Below are 20205 nucleotides of genomic sequence, written 5' to 3' on the forward strand. Positions count from 1 at the left end.
GACACATCCTGTGAGGAGATGCTGGTGTCATCAACTCCAACTACCTGTCTTGTTCTCTGCTATAATGTGTTTAATGTAAATTAGTTTAGTCTGGCTTACCACAGGTTCTAAGGGTATTCCACACATTGTTGTTTGTTCTAATTAACCCTGTGTTTATGTTTATGGTACCAGCTGGCTCATTGACATTACCTGGTCATATGGTTTAGGAGTCCAGGGATCTATCGTTTGGTCTTGCCCGATCTCTCCATGTTCATCCCACTAGAGCGCTAGGAATCAGCAATCAGAGCCCATTTGACTCAATGCCGTACGGTATGTGTCCACCACATCTGGTAAGAGTATTCCATCTTTTCCATTTGACGACCGTTTTTTGAAGTTTCCACATGTATTTGAGTCATTCTGTTCGAAATCTCAGCTATCCATCGTCTTTGGAAGTGGATCCTTTTACTGTTGGCACTTTTTGGACTTTTGGTGTTTATATTTTGGACATGTACATCACGTGTTGTTTTATTGTTTCACAGTGAACTTTTTCCTTTTATGCATTCCAGTGCATACACTTTTTTTGTGTACCATTTTTTTTTTGTTCATTGTTTGTGATTTGTTTCATGCCAGCACTTTTGCACATTTACCTTTAGCGGGTGTTACATGATCACCTTACATTAGCGATTTTGTTGCATATAGAGAGGTATTTCACCATTTAGCGCTACACTAATTGTTTACACTTGTGAAAATGTGCCAATACCCAAAACCGATAGCTTCTGGGTTGATTCTTTCAGCTGTCAGCAGGATTTTCCGGCTAACAGCTGAAATGTAAAGAAATGAATGCCAGCAATTATTAGTTGTTAAGGGGCGGAGCCACCATGTCCTTAACAACCAATGACATATCAACTGTCAACAGGGGGCGTGTCTGGCCAGCGAAGAAGAGGCCGCTTAGCTCAGCACTCCTGCCTTCCTGAGGTGTTCAACGGCAAACACAGCAATTTTAGAGGAGCGGATTCTGGCATCTAAGCTGCTGCCCAGGATCCTCTTGTCCGGAAGTTCTCCAAGCCTCTCCAGCGGCTTACTGACTTTTACCTCTCTGCCGGCCAGCCGGCATGACTGGCAAGATGGTGCCGGCTGCATGCCTGTAGATACGACCCGCCTTGAGTTCTCTCTCCCCTCAACCCCCCACCACACGAAGTCCAGACAAATCTAGGCAGAGGAAGGAGGAGGACACAAAATCAGCTATACAGCTTCAGGCTGATACTGGAGGAGACCCGCAGAGAACACAGCACAGCCTACCTATTGATTCATTCCCTGCTGCTGCTCTCTCTAAGAAGTTCTCTGTTCAAAATTTTGTGTACCAACGATCTAATCCCCCACTGTGCAGCTATTACCCCCCTACCCTGCCCTAACTTACCCTCCTACTCACCCCACACACCCTGTATTCACTCCCCTACTCCCCCCACACACCCTGCCCTCACCCAACTCCCTAAACCCCCCACCTCCCAAACCACCCCTATACTTACTCTTCCTAGGCGATAGGTATCGGTAATTGGTATCGGCGAGTACTCATATCAGTACTTGTTCTCGGTGTTAAAAAAATGGTAATGGTGCATCTAGGGTTGCCACCTGTCTTGGTTTTGACCCGGACAGTCCGGGTTTTGACACATGTGCCCAGGTTTCCACCTGCTGGCAACCCAGGCACACATACTAGCTTGCCCCCCTCCTTTGTCAGCCTGCCCCCTCCTCTGTCAGCCCCCTTCCAGTCAATCACCTCCCTCTGTCAGCCCCCCTCCTCTCTGTCAGGCCCCCTCCTCTCTGTCAGGCCCCCTCCTCTGTTAGCCCCCCTCCTCTCTGTCAGCCCCCCTCCTCTGTCAGGCCCCCTCCTCTCTGTCAGGCCCCCTCCTCTCTGTCAGCCCCCCTCCTCTCTGTCAGCCCCCCTCCTCTGTCAGGCCCCCTCCTCTCTGTCAGCCCCCCTCCTCTGTCAGGCCCCCTCCTCTCTGTCAGCCCCCCTCCTCTGTCAGGCCCCCTCCTCTCTGTCAGCCCCCCTCCTCCTCTCTGTCAACCCCCCCTCTATCAGCCCCCCTCTGTCAGGCCCAATCCTCTGTCAGCCCCCCTCCTGTCAGCCACCCCTCCTCTCTGTCAGCCACCCTCCTCTCTGTCAGCCCCCTCTTCTCTGTCAGCCCCCCTCCTTTCTGTCAGCCCCCTTCCTCTCTGTCAGCCCCCCTGCTCTGTCAGCCCCCCCGCTCTGTCAGCCCCCCTGCTCTGTCAGCCCCCCTCTCTGTCAGCCCCCCTCTCTTTCACCTCTCTTCTCTCTCACCCCCTCCCTTTCAGCCACCTTCTCTCTCTATCTCTCTCAGCCCCTCACCCACCCCCTCTCGCATCCACCTCTCTTTCTCTCACCCCCCCGCCCCCACTCTCTCACCCCACTCCCCTCTCTCTCACCCCCACTTTCTCACCCCACCCCTCTCACCCCCCACTCTCTCACCCCCTCTCTCCTGCCTCCTCCCCCCTTTCTCTCACCCCCCTCTCCTCACTCCTCCTCTCTCTCACCCCCCCAATCACCACCGCCTCTCTCTAACCTCCTTCTCTCACCTCCTCCTTTCTCACCTCCCTCCCCCACCTCTTTCCCTCCTCAGAAGGTGGGGGCCTCATGAATTAGGCTGTACAGGGCCCCAATAATTGCTAACAGCAGCCCTGTGAGTGAGTGCACCAGTTCAGATGTGTCCTGATTCCTGTGTCTTGCCGACACACTTCTCCCCATAGCCCCCCACACAATGGAAGGAAGGAAAATAGCGCTACAGTAGAGGAGCTCCACCCCCAAACTCTGGCTCCCACACTTCCTGGCTCAAAGCGGCTCTCGGTAGGGCAGTCTAATGGGGGTCTTTTGGGGCAGGGGACACTGATGGGTAGGTTCCCTAATATAATCGAGGGGGGACGGATATAAGGGAAGGGGAGTCTGTCATAAAACGTCATAAAACTCTTCCCTATTTTGTAGATGCTATAACTTTTGAGCAAACCAATCAATAAACGCTTATTGCGATTTTTTTTAGCAAAAACATGTAGAAGAATACGTATCGGCCTAAACTGAGGAAAAAAAAAAATGTATATATTTTTTGGGAATATTTATTATAGCAAAAAGTAAAAAATATACCTTTTTTTTCAAAATTGTCTCTCTTTTTTTGTTTATAGCGCAAAAAATAAAAAGTGCAGAAGTGATCAAATACCACCAAAAGATAGCTCTATTTGTGGGAAAAAAAGGACATTAATTTTGTTTGGGAGCCACGTCGCACGACCGCGCAATTGTCAGTTAAAGCGACGCAGTCAAATGGTCCGGGGCTTAAGTGGTTAAGAGAAGTCTTCCAATGGGGACATCTGTTAAAAAAGAAATGTTTGGGCTATACATTCATTTTAGGAAACAGTTTAAAAACAGAATGTGTGCTACTACGCTCAACACATGCACATATTTTGGTGACACTCTTAATTAGATCAACACACATACCTGGTACCAAAGTGCCCCATCTCCTAACGTGAGATCTGCATCATCCCAGAAGACAGCGAGCATGGCCACCTTCTCATCTCCAGAAAACCTTTTATCAAAGGGATTGGGGAAGAGATATTTTTCATTGATGTTCCAAAGCTGAAACTGGATCAGTCCATTATCTGAAAACTAACATAGAAACGCCATAATGAATCCTGGAATTTTATACCTGCATTCTTTGTTCTATAAAACACGTAAGATAGTAATAATAATTGTAATAACATTTCTAGCAGTATTAGCAGCTGGATCAATAAACTGAATATTTTTTAGTGACAGTATAACCAGTAATAACATGTTTAGTACCAGTAAAATTAGTAACTGTAAGATTAGAGGGAACCAAATTGTATTCCATTAAATGACTGTGAAGTACAGCAGAACCTTCTCAAACAGAAACTATTTAGATATACAGTATTTAGATATACTTAATGTAGCTGCAGTAACAGCAATTCTAATAGTACCAATAATAGTAAAAATAGCACTGTTGTATAACCGAGGCGCATACAGGCATAATTAACTCTTTCTTTGCTTTTTCAGTCTTCCTTGTAGCATAGGCGCTCCCAGGAACTCTGGTTATAATGGGGTGATAACACACTTACTTCACACTTACTTCACCTCTGGGATGTCCTGGGATAGGTCCAGTCTTGCCTGACCAGAACTCAGGGCCACCATCCTTATGTTTGCTTTAACCTGAAAATCACATCATGCTCTGTCCCCAGAAAGAAGTCCATGCCTGAGAGTTATCCCCTATTGGTGTGTAATAAACAGAGTCCACACTAGGTTCCTCATTAATAGGGGTCCCAACTTTACTATAGAAAAGGATAATAGTCATACCAAATGAAGATGGTACAAGTGAACATGCTGAAAATGTCTTTGAGGCATTAGAGTGAAGTTGGCAAGACGGAGACCTGTGCCCACGCCATTGGTCTGACAATGTCCTAACATTCCATAAAATTTGGAATTCTCACAGTCCTATATCCTGTCAGTGCAACATTATCCTTTCCTGCAAAGGCCCAGCAGAGAAGAATAATGAGCCCTTTCCAATGTACTGGAGGGTTCTGGAACACAGCACTCCTTCCTCTATTTCCTTATAGATAGGACTGGGAGTGACACACAAGGGGCAGGGAGCTGAATAGTTCAGATGGGTATTTACTATTATTATTTTTATTGTAGCACCCTGGAGTTTAGGTGGGGTTGCTTTTAAATTTACCTGCCAGGAGTAGTTGTTAGGTTGTTAGTAGTTAGTAGTTGTTAGTTGTTGGCTAATTGTTAGGGATCATCTGATTTCTGCACTTCTATCTTTTTGCCACTAGGTGGCCGGGTACCTGGTGGCATTAGATAAGAGAAGGGCAATGCAAGGTAAAATTATGGATGTATTGGGTATCTCAGCCAATGGGCAGGGGTTTTCTTGGATCCCTGGGCCTGCTGAGAGAGCCTATATATTTGGATGGAGTCAGGTGATCGAGGTGATCAGTGTTCTATGCCACCTGGACGGCTGTCTGGGTGGACGTGTGTTGTATTGCCTGGGCTGCTAGGCCAGAGTTTGGGCCTATCCCGGGCACATCTGGCTATTAGGCTGTCTTAGGGCCTGTCCAGAAGCAAGAGAGCAGCGCAGGGTTGGGATTGCAGCTTGCAGTCCAACCAGAAGTGACGGTTCTGCTGACCGGAGAACCTGTCGTGATCGGAGGAAGAGGGGAAGCTGTTGCCACTAGGGGACCAACCACCTTATTACCAGGGACCATAGTGAGTAACTGAAGCAAGTAAGGGGCAGTATTCTCACCAACCGGGGACGGTGAACATTCAGGAAACTTCAGCGGGTATCAAGCCAGGGACCCAGCAGGCGGAGGTGATGCTTGCAGAGCAGCCTTGTGTGTCAAGCCAGGGACTGAGCAGACCAGTGGGGTGAAGCTTGAGAGGTATCTTGAGTGCCAAGCTAGGGACCCAGAAGAGAGGGGGGGTGACGCTTGACCAAGATACTACGGTGAACATTGGAGGAGCTCAAGGGATTCAGTGGCAGAGAATCATCTTTTCAAGTTAGAGAGACTGGGAGCTCAGTGAGCTGAAGAACTACAAGAAGTGATTGTAGTAGAAGTGAAGGAACTGTTGCACTTTGTGTTAGAAACTGTTAAAGACTGTTGCCATAGGAGACAGCATTCCTTCACATGCAGATGCGGCATCTTGCTGAATGCCTTCCCCTGCATGGCTGTCCTCCTGTTGAAGTCTCGGAGTCTGACAATTAATCTTGCAACTACCTAAGGGCATCTTGGCCCTAACCCTCTCTCCCAAAGTTCTATTAAGAGAAATAACCATCTCTTTTGCATTCAAGAGGTGTCTGGCACCCAATGACTTTAACTACTTTGCGCCCATTATGCCTCACAACCTACCATATACAAAAGGATGTCAGCTATCTCTGGCCCTGGAGGTTCTCATTAGACCAGAGGACCTTGCTAAGTTATTATTATCATTATTATTATTATACAGGCTTCATATATGGCCAACAGTTTGCACAGCTCTTTACATCAGTAGGGCAGACAGTACAGTAACAATACAATTCATTACAGGAGGAATCAAAGGGCCCTGCTCATTAAAGCTTACAATCTAGAAAGGAGGGAAATATAAAAGTGATATAAAAAGGTAATAACTGTGGGAGATGAGCTGATGGAGAAAATAAAAGTACAGTTGTTAGGTGGAGGCAGAATAGGCTTCTCTGAAGAGAAAAGTTTTCAGGGATCACCTAAAAGTGGAGAGTTGGAGATAGTCAGACAAATTGGTGTAGGGAATTCCAAAGGATTGGAGAGGCTCGGGAAAAGTCCAGGAAGCAAGCATTGGAGGAGGTGACCACGGAACTAGAGAGCAAGAGATCTTTGGAGGAAAGAAGAGAACAATTAGGTTGGTAGTTTATTACTAGGTTAGTGATACAGCTGGGGGGCAAGTTGTGGATGGCTTTGTAAGTTGTTGTTAGTATTTTTTAACTAAATTTGTTGGGTGAGCGGAAGCCAATGAAGGGATTGGCAGAGAGGGGTAGCAGACATTGAGCGGTTTGTAAGGCGGATGAGTCGGGCAGCAGCATTCATGATGGACTGAAAAGGGGACAGCCTATGTAAAGGTAAGCCAATGAGGAGGGAGTTGCAGTAGTCGAGGTGAGACATAACCAGGCAGAGGATTAGGAGCTTTGTGGCATCATTGGTTGGGAAGGGGCGTATTTCGGAGATGTTGCAGAGGTTGAGGCGGCAAGCTTTGGAAAGTTACATAGTTAATAAGGTTGAATAAAGACACCAGTCCATCCAGTTCAACCTGAGTGAGCACCCACAATTGTCCCCATTCCCGCACACTGCGTCCCATCAAGATGCCCATCCACTATATTATTATTTTGGATGTAGGGCCGAAAGGAGGGTTCAGAGTCCAGGACTACACCTAGCACCCTGGCATGCGGGGATGGGTTGATGGTGGTGCCATTGATCTTGACAGGGAAGCCAGGGAAAGGAACGTGGGGGGGGAGAGAATATTATGAGCTCAATTTTGGATAGGTTGAGTTTGAGGAAGTGGTGTGACATCCAGACTGATATGTCGGTCAGTAAATTAGTGATGCATGAGGAGACGCATGAGAAAATGCGTTAGGAGAAGTGTGAGGAGATGCATGAGGAGACTGATATTGTGATCTGAGGGGTAGAGAAATAGATTTGGGTGTCGTCAGCGTAGAAATGATATCAGCTGACCCAGGGAGGAGGTATAGATTAAGAATAGGAGAGGTCCAAGAACAGAACCTTGGGGGACCGCAATGAAGAATGGAAGAAGATGAAGTAGAATTGTAAGTGACCCTGAAAGTGCGGTGGGATAGGATGGATGAGAGTCAACAAAGAACACAACCACGGAGACCAAAGGAGTAAGATTTTTGAGAAGTAGGGGCTGGTCAAGTGTATTAACGGCAGCCGAAAGGTCCAGAAGTAGGACTACGGAATAGTGTCCATTGGTTTTGCTGTTAGTAAATCATTTGTGACTTTTAGGAGAGCAGTTTCTGTGGAGTGTTGAGGGCATAATCCAGGGGAAGGGAACTGAAGGGGATCAAGAAGGTTACTCTTTACTAACCTAAAAGGGCCAACTACTTTGTTACAGTACCAATGAAAGTAGTACTACTGCTATGTGTTTGCAGACTGGCACTGGAGGCTTGTAAATGGATGTTCACAGGGGAGGCTCCCAGTTGACAATCTCCGTACCACTTCAACTGACTCCTTTCAAAATCCAGAGGTGCTGATCTATTAAATGTGCTTTAATATTGTTAAAAATTCAGAAACAGTTTGGAGAAAAGTAATTTCCATGCAACAAGATAGACAATTATATACGTTTATAAAAGCTGTAGATAGATACGTCAAAACAGAAGTAAACGAGAGGGGGGCGTGATGACGTAACGCGCATCACGGAGGGAGGGAGGTGAGGGTGTCGGAAGGAGAAGCAGACGCTCCTAGGATCCCCGGAGCTCGTCTTTCCAGCCGCCGCTCAGGACATGCCCGTGGCTAAAGAGGGGAGGAAGATCCTTGATCGCCGCGACGAGCGCTGCTGCTGAGGCTCCCTGATTCCAACAGGGCGACAACTCGGAGGCTCCACACGCCGCTCCACACGCCGCTTCACACAACGGCGTTCTCCCCTCCTCCCCCCCCTCCGGCTTTCCCCCCCCTCGGTCACTCCTCATGACTTTCCAGGCAACTTGTGACCCCGTTGGAGTTCGGCAGAGTCCGGTGGTGGTAATGTAGAAATAACTCTGCATATAATGAACATAATATCTGCATACAACACCTGTCCATATGTACCAGCTTTTATGTCTCAAGTGTCATCTCATTATAACAGCTTGATATAACGGTGGTTGAGCTAATGACTAAAGATAGTAGCTGAAACTGCTGTGCCTATCTGAAACTTCACTTAGCTTTGGGATTGTATGCAGGATCTATCATAATATTTGTTATACGACAAAGATATCTGAAGGAGGATAAAATCTAAGTTATTGATGTATTGGAAGCCTGCAGACATGATTATATAGGAAAAATTCTCTTTACAACCTACTATAACAGTCTGAGTGGTTAATGATTGATAATGTGTCCGGAGCAGGTGTGCTGATTGACTCCCTCAGCCTGGGTGTTATTGCTGATGCCATTACTAATATCTGTCAACATATGCTGGATTTATCGGGAACAGAAGTAAACTGATTGAGGTTTCGGTTTTGGGATGGTACCTTCCCCCGACGTAGCAATGAAACTTGTCTCAAACCTGTGAAAAAAAAGGGAAGAGAAAGGAAAAAAAAAAAAAAGAGAGAAGGAAAAAAGGAAAAAAAAAAAAAAAAAAAAAAAGGGAAAAAAAGGAAAGGTCCTTAGGTGGAAATTTTAGACTGGGGACTGACAAGAGTGATGCACCTTTGAGACACCGGTCCTGAGAGGGCCTGGGTCATTTCTGGGAGGTGTTTTACCCCCCCTTCCCACGGACGGAATATTTTAATAGTATAAAGGTGGGATACTATCTGGAGCGGGACTCAAGAAATAACCCCCAGGGCCGAGACCCCTGAAGGATCCATTCCTATAAGAGGGGGGAAGAAGTTCAGAAAATCCGGGGGAAACCAACAGGGGGTCAGAGGAAGAAAGGAGGAATGAATAAAACGACAACAAAAAAAGGAGGGGCACCTAAAACGCCGAGGGATAGGACAGCTGGTAGCTCAATAAAACAGTTTATGTCCCAAGGCGGGAGTCCAAAAGGAGGGGAGCAGGGAGCCCAAGGAGGAAGAGGGGGAACTCCAGACAAAAAGGGGGATAAAACGATTCAATCAAAAGAAAACTCAATAGCGGAAAGTGTTGAAAGTGAAGGAGATCTAAACCGGATAGAAGGGAGAAGTACAAGCGCCCCAATGCTTTCAAAGGAGGAAATGAGAGACATGCTTAAAAATCTAGAGCTTTCAATAAAAGTTGAAATAGGTCTGGTGAGAGCAGACCTGGGAAACTTATTGGAGAGGGTAGAAACAACGGAAAAAAGAACGGAGGAATTGGAAAACGAGATAATGAACCTCAAAGAACAAATTAAAATCTCTGGACAAAACCAGAAGATAATTTTATATAAGATCGAAGATCAGGAAAATCGTGATAGGAGGCAAAATATAAGACTTCGTAATATCCCAGAAAACAAAGGAGAAGATCTGAGAAGGATGATTCCCCAAATACTGGGGCCTCTGGTTGGGGAGGAGGATAAGGAATTCCCAAAAATAGAAAGGACACACCGAGTTGGAAAATTACTCAACTCAGACCACCAGAGGCCGAGAGATATTATAATTCGTTTTAGGTTTTATGAGGACAAAGCTCGAATCTTATCCAAAATGAGAGGCAAATCCCCGGAAAAATTTGAAGGGTCAGAGTTCCAAATTTATGCGGACCTTGCCCCCGAAACCCTCGCTAGGAGAAGGCTGTTGAAGCCCTTATTAGAACAGATGAAAGAACTAAATATTAAGTATAGCTGGGGTTTCCCGGCATGTCTGAGAGGCTTTAGAAATGGAAGATCGGCAAGATTGAGGTTCCCAGAGGATTTAAGGGACTTTTGTGATAGGCTTGATATGGAAGTACCGGAGTTGCCGGGCTGGGTAGAGGGGTGATCGGCTGTATGTGGGAGGGGGAGGTGGGGGTGGGGTGGACGGGTTTTGGGGTTAAATTAGATTAGTGGAGTGGAAGGGCGGCGGGAGGGAGGAGGAGTGGTTCTGTATGTATCCGGATTGCCCCTCTCTGCTTTACAACACCAGGCAGGGGGGGGTAAAGGGCACAACTCGGGCTCCCACCTCAAATAAGTGATTCGTTAGGTTCCATGGTATCCATGGTGCTGGGCGAATGGGGAGCCAGGGGGTGGCTGAAGGGTAGGGAGGGAGGGCTAGGGAGAAGGGAGGGGAAAGGGGAACCCGGTGTACAAGGAAGTAAGAGGGAAGGAGAAAAGAAACAAGATAACAAAGATAGAAATCAAAATAGCTCAGTAATACGAATCCAACCAAATCAAAGGGAAAAAATAAAAAAAAAAAAAAAGGTGAGGAGATGGGAAAATTGAAGTTTATGACTTATAATGTAAAGGGTCTCAACGAGCCCACTAAGAGATATAAGATCTTGAGGGAATTAGAGAGATATGGGGCTGAGGTTGTGTTCCTTCAAGAAACCCACTTAACATATTACTCAAAGGTTAAGATAAAGTCTAATATGTATCCAACTTGGTTTTATGGAGACTCAATAACATCAAGAGCGAGAGGAGTAGCAATAGGGATAGCAAAAGGGATAAATTTTAGGGTGGAAGAGAGGTTAATAGACCAGGGAGGAAGATATATGTTCCTGAGAGGCTCCTTGGAGGGATGGAAGGTTACACTTGCAAACATCTACGCCCCAAACAAAGAGCCGAGTGGTTTTCTAGTTACAATATTAGAGAAACTAATAGAATTTAAAGAAGGAAACCTGATTATGATGGGTGACTTCAATGTCTGTATGGTTCCAGGAGTGGATAGTTCGTCTCGTGCGCAGGGGACAATGAACGGGAAGTTGAAGAAACTAAAACAGAAGTTGCATTCGTGTCAAATGGTGGATGTATGGAGGATTATGAACCCAAATAAGAGGGATTTTTCGTTCTATTCCTCTGCGCACGGGACGTACTCTAGGATAGATTATATATTGACGGAACACTCATTGTTGGAAAGAGTCCGGGAGGCTAAGATAGAAGTTATTACCTTATCAGACCACGCCCCAGTTAGCATGAGATTGTCGATACCGAGAAATCAGAGAACCCCAATAACTTGGAGACTAGATGAAGATCTTTTACAAGAAGTATCTAATGTGGAGAAAATAGAACAGGAACTAAAACAATATTTTTCAACGAATGATACAGTAGGGATCTCAGGATCATCTTTGTGGGAGGCCCATAAGGCCTACATAAGGGGAGTAATAATGAAGTTAGGGGCAAGGAGGAAAAGGGAAATAAGGGAAAAAATTAAAAAACTAACAGAAGAAATATATGATCTGGAGCAAGAACATAAGGGGGGCCAGGGTCAAGGAAAGAAGGTCTATCAAAAATTGGTTAAAAAAAGGGAAGAGCTAAAGGAGCATACAGATTTAGAAATAAAAAAAGCATTCTATAAGGTGGCGAAAGAAAATTACCAGAGTCGGAATAAGAGCAGTAGACAGCTAGCCAAAATAGTAAGAAAGAAAAAAACTAGAAATTATATTGATAAAATCCAAAATAGTAAAGGAGAAATGCTCCATACAACAAAAGAGATAGGGGAATCCTTTAAGGAATATTACAGTAAGTTATACTCAGTAGCCAAAAATATAAGGCCAAGAGGGGCAAAGGATAGGAAAACAGTAGAATTTTTGAATAAAGCCAACCTCCCGAAGATCAATGAGATAGACAGAGAAACCCTAGAAAACCCCATAACGATAGAAGAAATTGATAGAGCCTTGTCAGAATCAGCTTCAGGTAAAAGCCCGGGGCCCGACGGATTTACCTGTAGGTATTATACTAAATTTAAAGAAATATTGACTCCCAGATTATGTGAGTACATGAACGGGTTGGGTAGAGACTATGACTTGAGTAGAGAAGCTCTTAGAGCAGAGATCACGGTTATCCCAAAAGAGGGGAAAAACCCGACGCTATGCTCTGGGTATAGGCCAATATCGTTGATCAACACCGATGTTAAACTATATGCCAGAGTTTTAGCTAATCGACTAAAAGAGAGCCTCAATGGTCTGGTACACCCGGACCAAGTGGGTTTCATTCCAAAAAGAGAAGGACGAGACAATGGCGTAAGGGCACTCCTCTTGCTGCAGCATATCAAGGACAGGGGACCCCCAGGTCTACTCTTGTCTATAGACGCGGAGAAAGCGTTTGATAGAGTGGACTGGGGGTTCATGTTCCAAACACTGGAGTCAATGGGTATAGGTCCAAAAATGATGAATAGGATACGTGCTCTGTACAAGCACCCTACTGCTTCGATAAAAATTAACGGCTCCCTTACAGAGGCTTTCGAAATGGAAAATGGAACGAGGCAGGGGTGCCCTTTGTCCCCCCTGCTTTTCATTCTCTCCTTGGAGCCATTGTTGTCGACGATTAGGGCGGACCCGGACATATGGGGTATAAGGGTTGGAGATGAGGAGCACAAGATCGCGGCCTTTGCCGACGATGTTCTGCTGTTCATGACCAACCCCAGAATTTCGATGCCTAATTTCCTCGAAGTTATGAGGCAATATGGTGAAGTATCAAACTTTAAAATCAACCTGGCAAAATCGGAAATCCTGAATATCAACTTGGGAAAGAGGGAGGAAAAAATGTTGAAAAAGGAATTTAAATTTATATGGAAAAAAGAAATAAATTACTTGGGCATAAAACTGGCCAATTCATTAGGAAAGATCTATAAAGTAAATTTTATCCCACTTCTGGATGAAATAAGATCTGAGAGTAAAAGGATTACAACTAAACCACTTTCATGGATTAGACGTATTAACGCCATAAAAATGATTCTACTACCTAAGATCACCTATAAACTACAGATGCTTCCACTGAATATCCCTCAGTATTATTTTAAAAAATTGAAATCTATCATTATGAGAGCTGTTTGGAAAAATAGAAGGGCTAGAGTATCTTTTGATATCTTAAAACAGGAAAAAAGAAAAGGGGGCTTGGCGATTCCTGATATTCAGGGTTACTATAGGGCAATACTGGTCACAAGAGCGATAGAGTGGTTTAGAGAAAACACACAGAAAAGATGGGTTAATATTGAGAATAGTTTGAGTAAGGCGCACTTAGGACATTTGATTTGGAACCCTCCACATTATAGGGTATTAGATGTAAATACACATCCACTGACAAAGGTGGTTTTTAGAGTTTGGGATATAGTATATAAACAAGTAAATAACACGTATAATTCTCCATTAATTTCACTTTCAGAGAATGATTATTTTGCACCTGGCAAAAAGGACATTGGGGGAAGTTGGATAAAAAAGGGTACACTACAGTTGAGAGATATTATTAAAAAGGGGAAGATAGTCACGTTTCAGGAATTAAAGCACAAAACAGATATTTGGGTATTAGATCGCTGGAGATACCTGCAGTTAAGCCATTTTATCAGCCGCCTACCACATCCAATAAGATCAGGGGAGGAGCTATCAGACTTGGAAAAGATATGTACATCAAATAATACTAAAGGTATAATATCAAAACTCTATAAACTGGGGTTGGCAAAGAGCAGCAGGGAGAAACCACCATTTATTATTAAATGGGAAAATGAACTAGGAGTACAGTTAGATAGTAATAGATTAAAGAAAACTCTGGAGCTCACCCACAGCTCGTCAACTGATATTAGTGTTGCCGAAATGAATTATAAAATTCTAACAGGCTGGTACATTACACCGGAAAGGGCAAGTAAATATCAAAAAGATAAAACTGCGGAGTGTTGGAGGGGATGTAAAGGTGTAGGAAATATGGCTCACATCTGGTGGATTTGCCCCGTAATTAAACGGTACTGGCTAAAAATTTTGGGATACATCAAGCAGATAACTAAGATCGAGGTTAAACTAGACCCCTGGATAGTGTTACATCACGGGATAAATGGGGAGGTAAAAATCTATAAAAACACCTTAGTACCACACCTGTTGAATGCGGCGAAAAAGGTTATTGCAAAGAACTGGAAGAAGTTAGAGGGCCCATCAATATGGGAGTGGGTCGATGTAGTAGAAGGGATTCGGTACATGGAGGAAGGAGGACCTGTAAGAGAAGTTGAATCAGCAGAAGGGAGGAACAACTGGCAAAACTGGAAGGAGTTTAAAAAATCATGGAGTATTACTGAAGGCTTGAGGTCAAGAATTGATTAAAAATAGAGATAACATCTAATGTACACAAGAGGTGCGGGGGGGGGGGGGGGGAGGGAGGCGGGGTGGTGGGGGGGGGAGAGGGGTGATGTAGGAGGGAGGGGAGGGGTTGGGGTTTCTTTTCCTTTTGTTTTTGCTGAATTGAATATAAGATATACACACGTGATTAGTAAGCTACAAATGATGTGAAAAAAAGGAGAGACACAGATGACACTGACTAAGTGGATCAGGTCTCCAACTATAATCACTGAGGTGGCAAGAAGAAAAAAAAAAAAAAAAAAAAAAAAAAAAAAAAAAAAAAAGAAAAAAAAAAAAAAAAAAAAAAAAAAAAAAGCTGTAGATATTTTTTTCTGGTATGTGAACAATGTTCTTGACCTACGTACAATTTTTTTTAATGATTTAGCTTTGACCAGTGGCTCTTTTGTGAGCTATTTGTCTAATAAAATATTGTGGTTATATTATTTGGCGTTTTGCTGTCTGAATTGTGGAGATCATTTCTGGTGTCTTACAAGTTTGTCTCTGGTTTTTAGGTTAATCAGGGAGTAAACAGTATAACGTAGCAGTGCCTATTTATGTTAATTCAATTGGAAATTAATTTCATGAACAAATATTTAATCTAAGAAGTCAGTAACTCCAAAAACATATTTTGCACTCAGCACAAAGATGTACATCATGCATACACAGTTCCTGTATTTGTAATTGTTAAGTGAACAAAACTTACATAAATTTTATGATATGTCTGTCCAAGGAATGGGAATCCCATCGGTGGTATGATAAACTGTGAATTGACATCTCTTCCATCAGCATTAACCTTTTTGTCCCCAACATTATTGCCATATGGGTACAGCAAACTCTCTGTAAAAAAAATGTTCAGATAATAATAAAAAAAATGTGTGTGTATATATATATATATATATATATATATATATATATATATATATATATATATATATATGTATATACATATATACTGTATATATAATGCATCTGGAAAGTATTCATAGCGCTTCACTTTTTCCACATTTTGTTATGTTATAGCCTTATTCCAAAATGGATTAAATTCATTATTTTCCTCAAAATTCTACAAACAATGCCCCAAAATGACAACGTGAAAGAAGTTTGTTTAAAATCTTTTTTATTATTATTATTATACAATATTTATATAGCGCCAACAGTTTACGTAGCGCTTTACAACTTGAGGGTAGACAGTACAAATACAATACAATTTGATACAGTAGGAATCAGAGGGCCCTGCTCACTTAGAGCTTACAATCTAAGAGGGAAGGTTAAGAGATACAAGAGGTAATAGCTGTGGGTGATGTGCTGATTGAGAAGATAAATGTACAGTTGTTAGGTGGGGGCCAGATAGGCTTCTCTGAAGAGATGAGTTTTCAGGGATCGTCTGAAAGTGGATAAGGTAGGAGAAAATCGGACGGATTGGGGAAGAGCATTCCAGAGGATGGGGGAGGCTCTGGAGAAGTCCTGAAGGCGAGCATGGGATGAGGTGACAAGGGAGTTTGAGAGCAGGAGGTCTTGGGAGGAGCGAAGAGAACGATTAGGTTGGTATTTTGTGACTAGGTTAGAGATGTAGCTAGGGGCCAGGTTGTGGATGGCTTTGTAAGTTATAGTTAGTATCTTGAATTTAATTCGGTGACTGAGTGGCAGCCAATGGAGGGATTGGCAGAGGGGTGTAGCAGACGCTGAGCGGTTTGTGTGGTGGATGAGCCTGGCCGCAGCGTTCATGATGGACTGAAGTGGGGATAGCCTATTTAGAGGTAAACCAATGAGGAGGGAGTTGCAGTAGTCAAGGCGGGAGATGACCAGGGAGTGGATTAGAAGCTTTGTGGTGTCATCTTTGCAAAAAAAAATCTTTGCAAATTTATCAAAAATAAATGAAAAAAAAATCACATGTACATAAGTATTCACAGCCTTTGCCATGACACTCAAAATTGAGCTCAGGTGCATCGTGTTTCCACTGATCATCCTTGAGATGTTTCTACAACTTGATTGGAGTCCACCTGTGGTAAATTCAGTTGATTGGACATGTTTTTGGAAGGCACACACCTGTCTATATAAGGTCCCACAGTTAACAGTGCATGTCAGAGCACAAATCAAGCCATGAAGTCCAAGGAATTGCCTGTAGACCTCGGAGACAGGATTGTATCAAGGCACAGATCTGGGGAAGGGTACAGAAAAATTTCTGCAACATTGAAGGTCCCAGTGAGCACAGTGGCCTCCATCATCTGTAAATGGCAGAAGTTTGGAACCACCAGGACTCTTCCTAGAGCGGGCCACTCAGCCAAACTGAGCGAATGGGGGAGAAGAGTCTTAGTCAGGGTGGTGACCAAGAACATGACGGTCACTCTGACAGAGCTCCAGTGCTTCTCTGTGGAGCAAGAAGAACCTTCCAGAAGAACAACCATCTTTGCAGCACTCCACCAATCAGGCCTGAATGGTTGAGTGTCCAGAGTGTCCAGATGGAAACCACTCCTCAGTAAAAAGCACATGACAGCCCACCTGGAGTTTTCAAAAAGGCACCTGAAGGACTGTCAGACCATGAGAAACAAAATTCTCTGGTCTGATGAAACAAAGATTGAACTCTTTGGCTTGAATGGCAAGCATCATGTCTGGAGGAAACCAGGCACAGTTCATCACCTGGCCAATGCCATCCCTACAGTGAAGCATGGTGGTGGCAGCATCATGCTGTGGGCATGTTTTTCAGGAGCAAGATCTGGGAGACTAGTCAGGATTGAGGGAAAGATGAACGCAGCAATGTACAGAGACATCCTTGATGAAAACCTGCTTCAGAGTACTCTGGACCTCAGACTGGAGCGAAGGTTCATCTTCCAACAGAACAACCACCCTAAGCACACAGCCAAGATGGGACAACTCTGTGAATGTCCTTGAGTGGCCTAGCCAGAGCCCAGACTTGAACCCAATTGAACATCTCTGGAGAGATCTGAAAATAGGCTGTGCACCGACGCTCCTCATTCAACTGATGGAGTTTTAGAGGTCCTACAAAGAAGAACAGGAGAAACTGCCCAAAAATAGGCGTGCCAAGCTTGTAGCATCAGACTTGTGGCTGTAAATGGTGCCAAAAGTGCTTCAACAAAGTATTGAGCAAAGGCTGTGAATACTTATATACATGTAATTTTTTTCATTTTTTATTTTTAATAAATTTGCAAAGATTTCAAACAAACTTCTTTCACGTTGTCATTATGGGGTATTGATTGTAGAATTTTGAAGAAAATAACTGAATCCTTTTTGGAATAAGGCTGTAACATAACAAAATGTGGAAACAGTGAAGCGCTGTGAATACTTTCCGAATGCACTGTGTGTATATATATATATATATATATATATATATATATATATATATATATACTATATAAAGAAACGTGTTGTGTTAAATGACTCGCTAGAAGAGATCTAAAAGGGAGGGAAAATATTTTTGAAAATATTATATTTACTTACCTGCGTAATTCAAAGAGCCTGAAATAAGCGTAAGTGTAAACATAATTGTATTAACACAATTTAAAAGTACCACAGGTCCGCCGCCTTGCTTGAAGAATCTGTGTCTGTTATAGTTAGGTGAGGTTATTTGTGCCACTGGCTCCTGTTTTTGTAACATGAAAACCTTCTTTCTTGTTCATATACAACCCCACCAGTGATAACACTGAGTAAAAAAGACAAGAACTCTGTGGGCAATCGTATTTGAAGACCAGCTGGGTTGGGAGCAGGGTACTATTTTAAGAGTTTGTGAAGACCTGCCAGTGAACGGGTACTGCAAACTCTTTTGGGAGTGGTGGTTGTGGTGGGAGTGTGGTAGAGTTTGGAATAGATAATCATGCCCCTAAAGCTACCTCTGCATTTTTGCGAACACCCACAATTTGCTTAGGAGTACTTCTTATGCCTCATATTTCCCATGCATTGGTTCCCTGTTGAGTGGCTAGACAAGATGGGTTGCAGAGGGGAAGCCTAGGAGGCTTGCCTGTTTCAGGGCTAATGTTGGCTTTCACGTCTCTGACTGGAGGGCTGAGAGAGGCTAGGTCGCCACTCACCAGCCATGACACAAGGCATAGACATTGCTACTGTCAGGTTCTGAATGTTTGCGGGGCCCCAGCATTAAACCAGCAGCTGACACCTTATGCTAACTGCTGTACAGTTTCAGGGTAATAATTTCTCCTTATTAAGGCTGGCCATACATGATACAATTTTCTTGTACAATTTTCCTTTAGATTTACCAGAACCATATAATATGAGGTCAGACCTAAACACTTTCAGTTTGTGTGCAATCAGGTGGGCCCTGGCACTACATAGTTGAAGGTAAATCTAAAGGAAATTGAATAAGAAAATTGTATAATGTACACCAGTAAGGTGATCCAACCAGATGGAACAGTAAAGAGTAACTTTTATAAAGGATTACATATTTTATTAAAATTGAGAAGCTTTCTTATCAGTTATCAAGTCTTCATATTTACACTGTTAACAATACTACTACTTATCCCTCATGTTTTTATAAATGTCACCACCGAAAGTTAACAAAGAAACTTTCCTAGAGAAAAAGTGCACTCCATCCCTGAAGAGAAACCTTAAAGCGGGGTTCCACCCAAATTTTAAACATTATCTCTATGCATTCTCTTCCTTGCCTAGATGCTGACATGCTGTGTAAAAAAATTTAAATCGCCGTAATTACCTTTTTTTTTCTAATCTTCTTAGCACTTCCTGGTTTTCCTCCCATGGGTGTGGGCATGTTTCTAGCCTCTCCCAGACCTCCCACAGTCCCCTGGGAGCTAGTCTCAGGCTTCCCAGCATGCATTGTGCAACAGCGTCATCACAACATCTTGGTGAATGCTGGGAGCACAGCATTCACCGCATCCAGGAAATACATGCTTGTGGGCTTCAAATGCCCACAATAAAGATGGAAACCGCCTTCAGTGAATTTTATAAGTTATTCTTTACAACGAAATCGGACACAGGCGGACTTATTACACAGAACATGTGAGTAGATAATCATGAGAAGAAAAGTTTGTGAATGAACTCCAAAAAAAAAAAACAATAGATAGGTGGACCCCCGCTTTAAGATGATATATATCCATGGCAATATGTATAGGCAATGTTTTTCTTTGCATTGTTTTAGGAACAGGAGTGCTACCATACACTACATATATTGTAGCTAATTGTGAAGAAATAATGTGAGGTCCCTGCACGGTCTGCATTTTCCAATAATAAATGACTATCTCACCACATGTCATTTCTGGTCTATGCATGTATAAATCAGATATAGCTGTGGTACTGACCGATATATTCTATTAAGCAATATATAAGTATCTAGAAATCTGGTTTGTGATCAAAAGTGACTTATGTATATAAGATTAAAAACACACACCAGAGCCTGAATTAAGGAGAGAACTCTGGCTACGATTACTTCTGCATTCGTAGGACCCCAGTAGGTTGACACAATCTGACTTTTCCTGGCAGATGTTAGCAGTGGCGCATTCGTCAATATCATCACATTGATGTCCATCACCATGAAATCCAGGCTTGCATTCGCAGGAGAAACTTCCTATTGTATTTCTGCAGATGGCATAAGAGTGACAACCTTCATTTCCTACCATACACTCGTTAATGTCTGTACAGATATCTCCACTTGACAAAAATCCTTCAACACAACTACAGAAGTATGATCCTGGCGAGTTTACACATACAGCTTGCTTGGCACAATAGCTTCCAGCCATTGAACATTCATCTACGTCAATGCATGAGTTGTCTTTCTGATTATACCCTGGAGGACATGTACAATAATAAGATCCAGGTAGATTTACACAG

At 43.4% G+C, this 20205-nt stretch overlaps 1 protein-coding gene across 1 annotated transcript in view; it reads right to left on the reverse strand.

Moving 5' to 3' along the window:
* The window catches only part of LOC141141304 (uncharacterized), a 79804-nt gene that overhangs the window by 24533 nt on the left and 35066 nt on the right, over window positions 1-20205 (reverse strand). Inside the window, exons 5-6 of the mRNA XM_073628979.1 lie at window positions 15098-15231; window positions 3482-3649 (exon numbers count right to left, since the gene is read on the reverse strand). Coding sequence (XP_073485080.1) covers window positions 3482-3649; window positions 15098-15231 — 302 coding nt within the window. The remainder of the gene's footprint in view (window positions 1-3481; window positions 3650-15097; window positions 15232-20205) is intronic.

This window comes from Aquarana catesbeiana, linkage group LG04 (genome assembly GCF_042186555.1).
Source record: "Aquarana catesbeiana isolate 2022-GZ linkage group LG04, ASM4218655v1, whole genome shotgun sequence".
Lineage (NCBI taxonomy): Eukaryota > Metazoa > Chordata > Amphibia > Anura > Ranidae > Aquarana > Aquarana catesbeiana.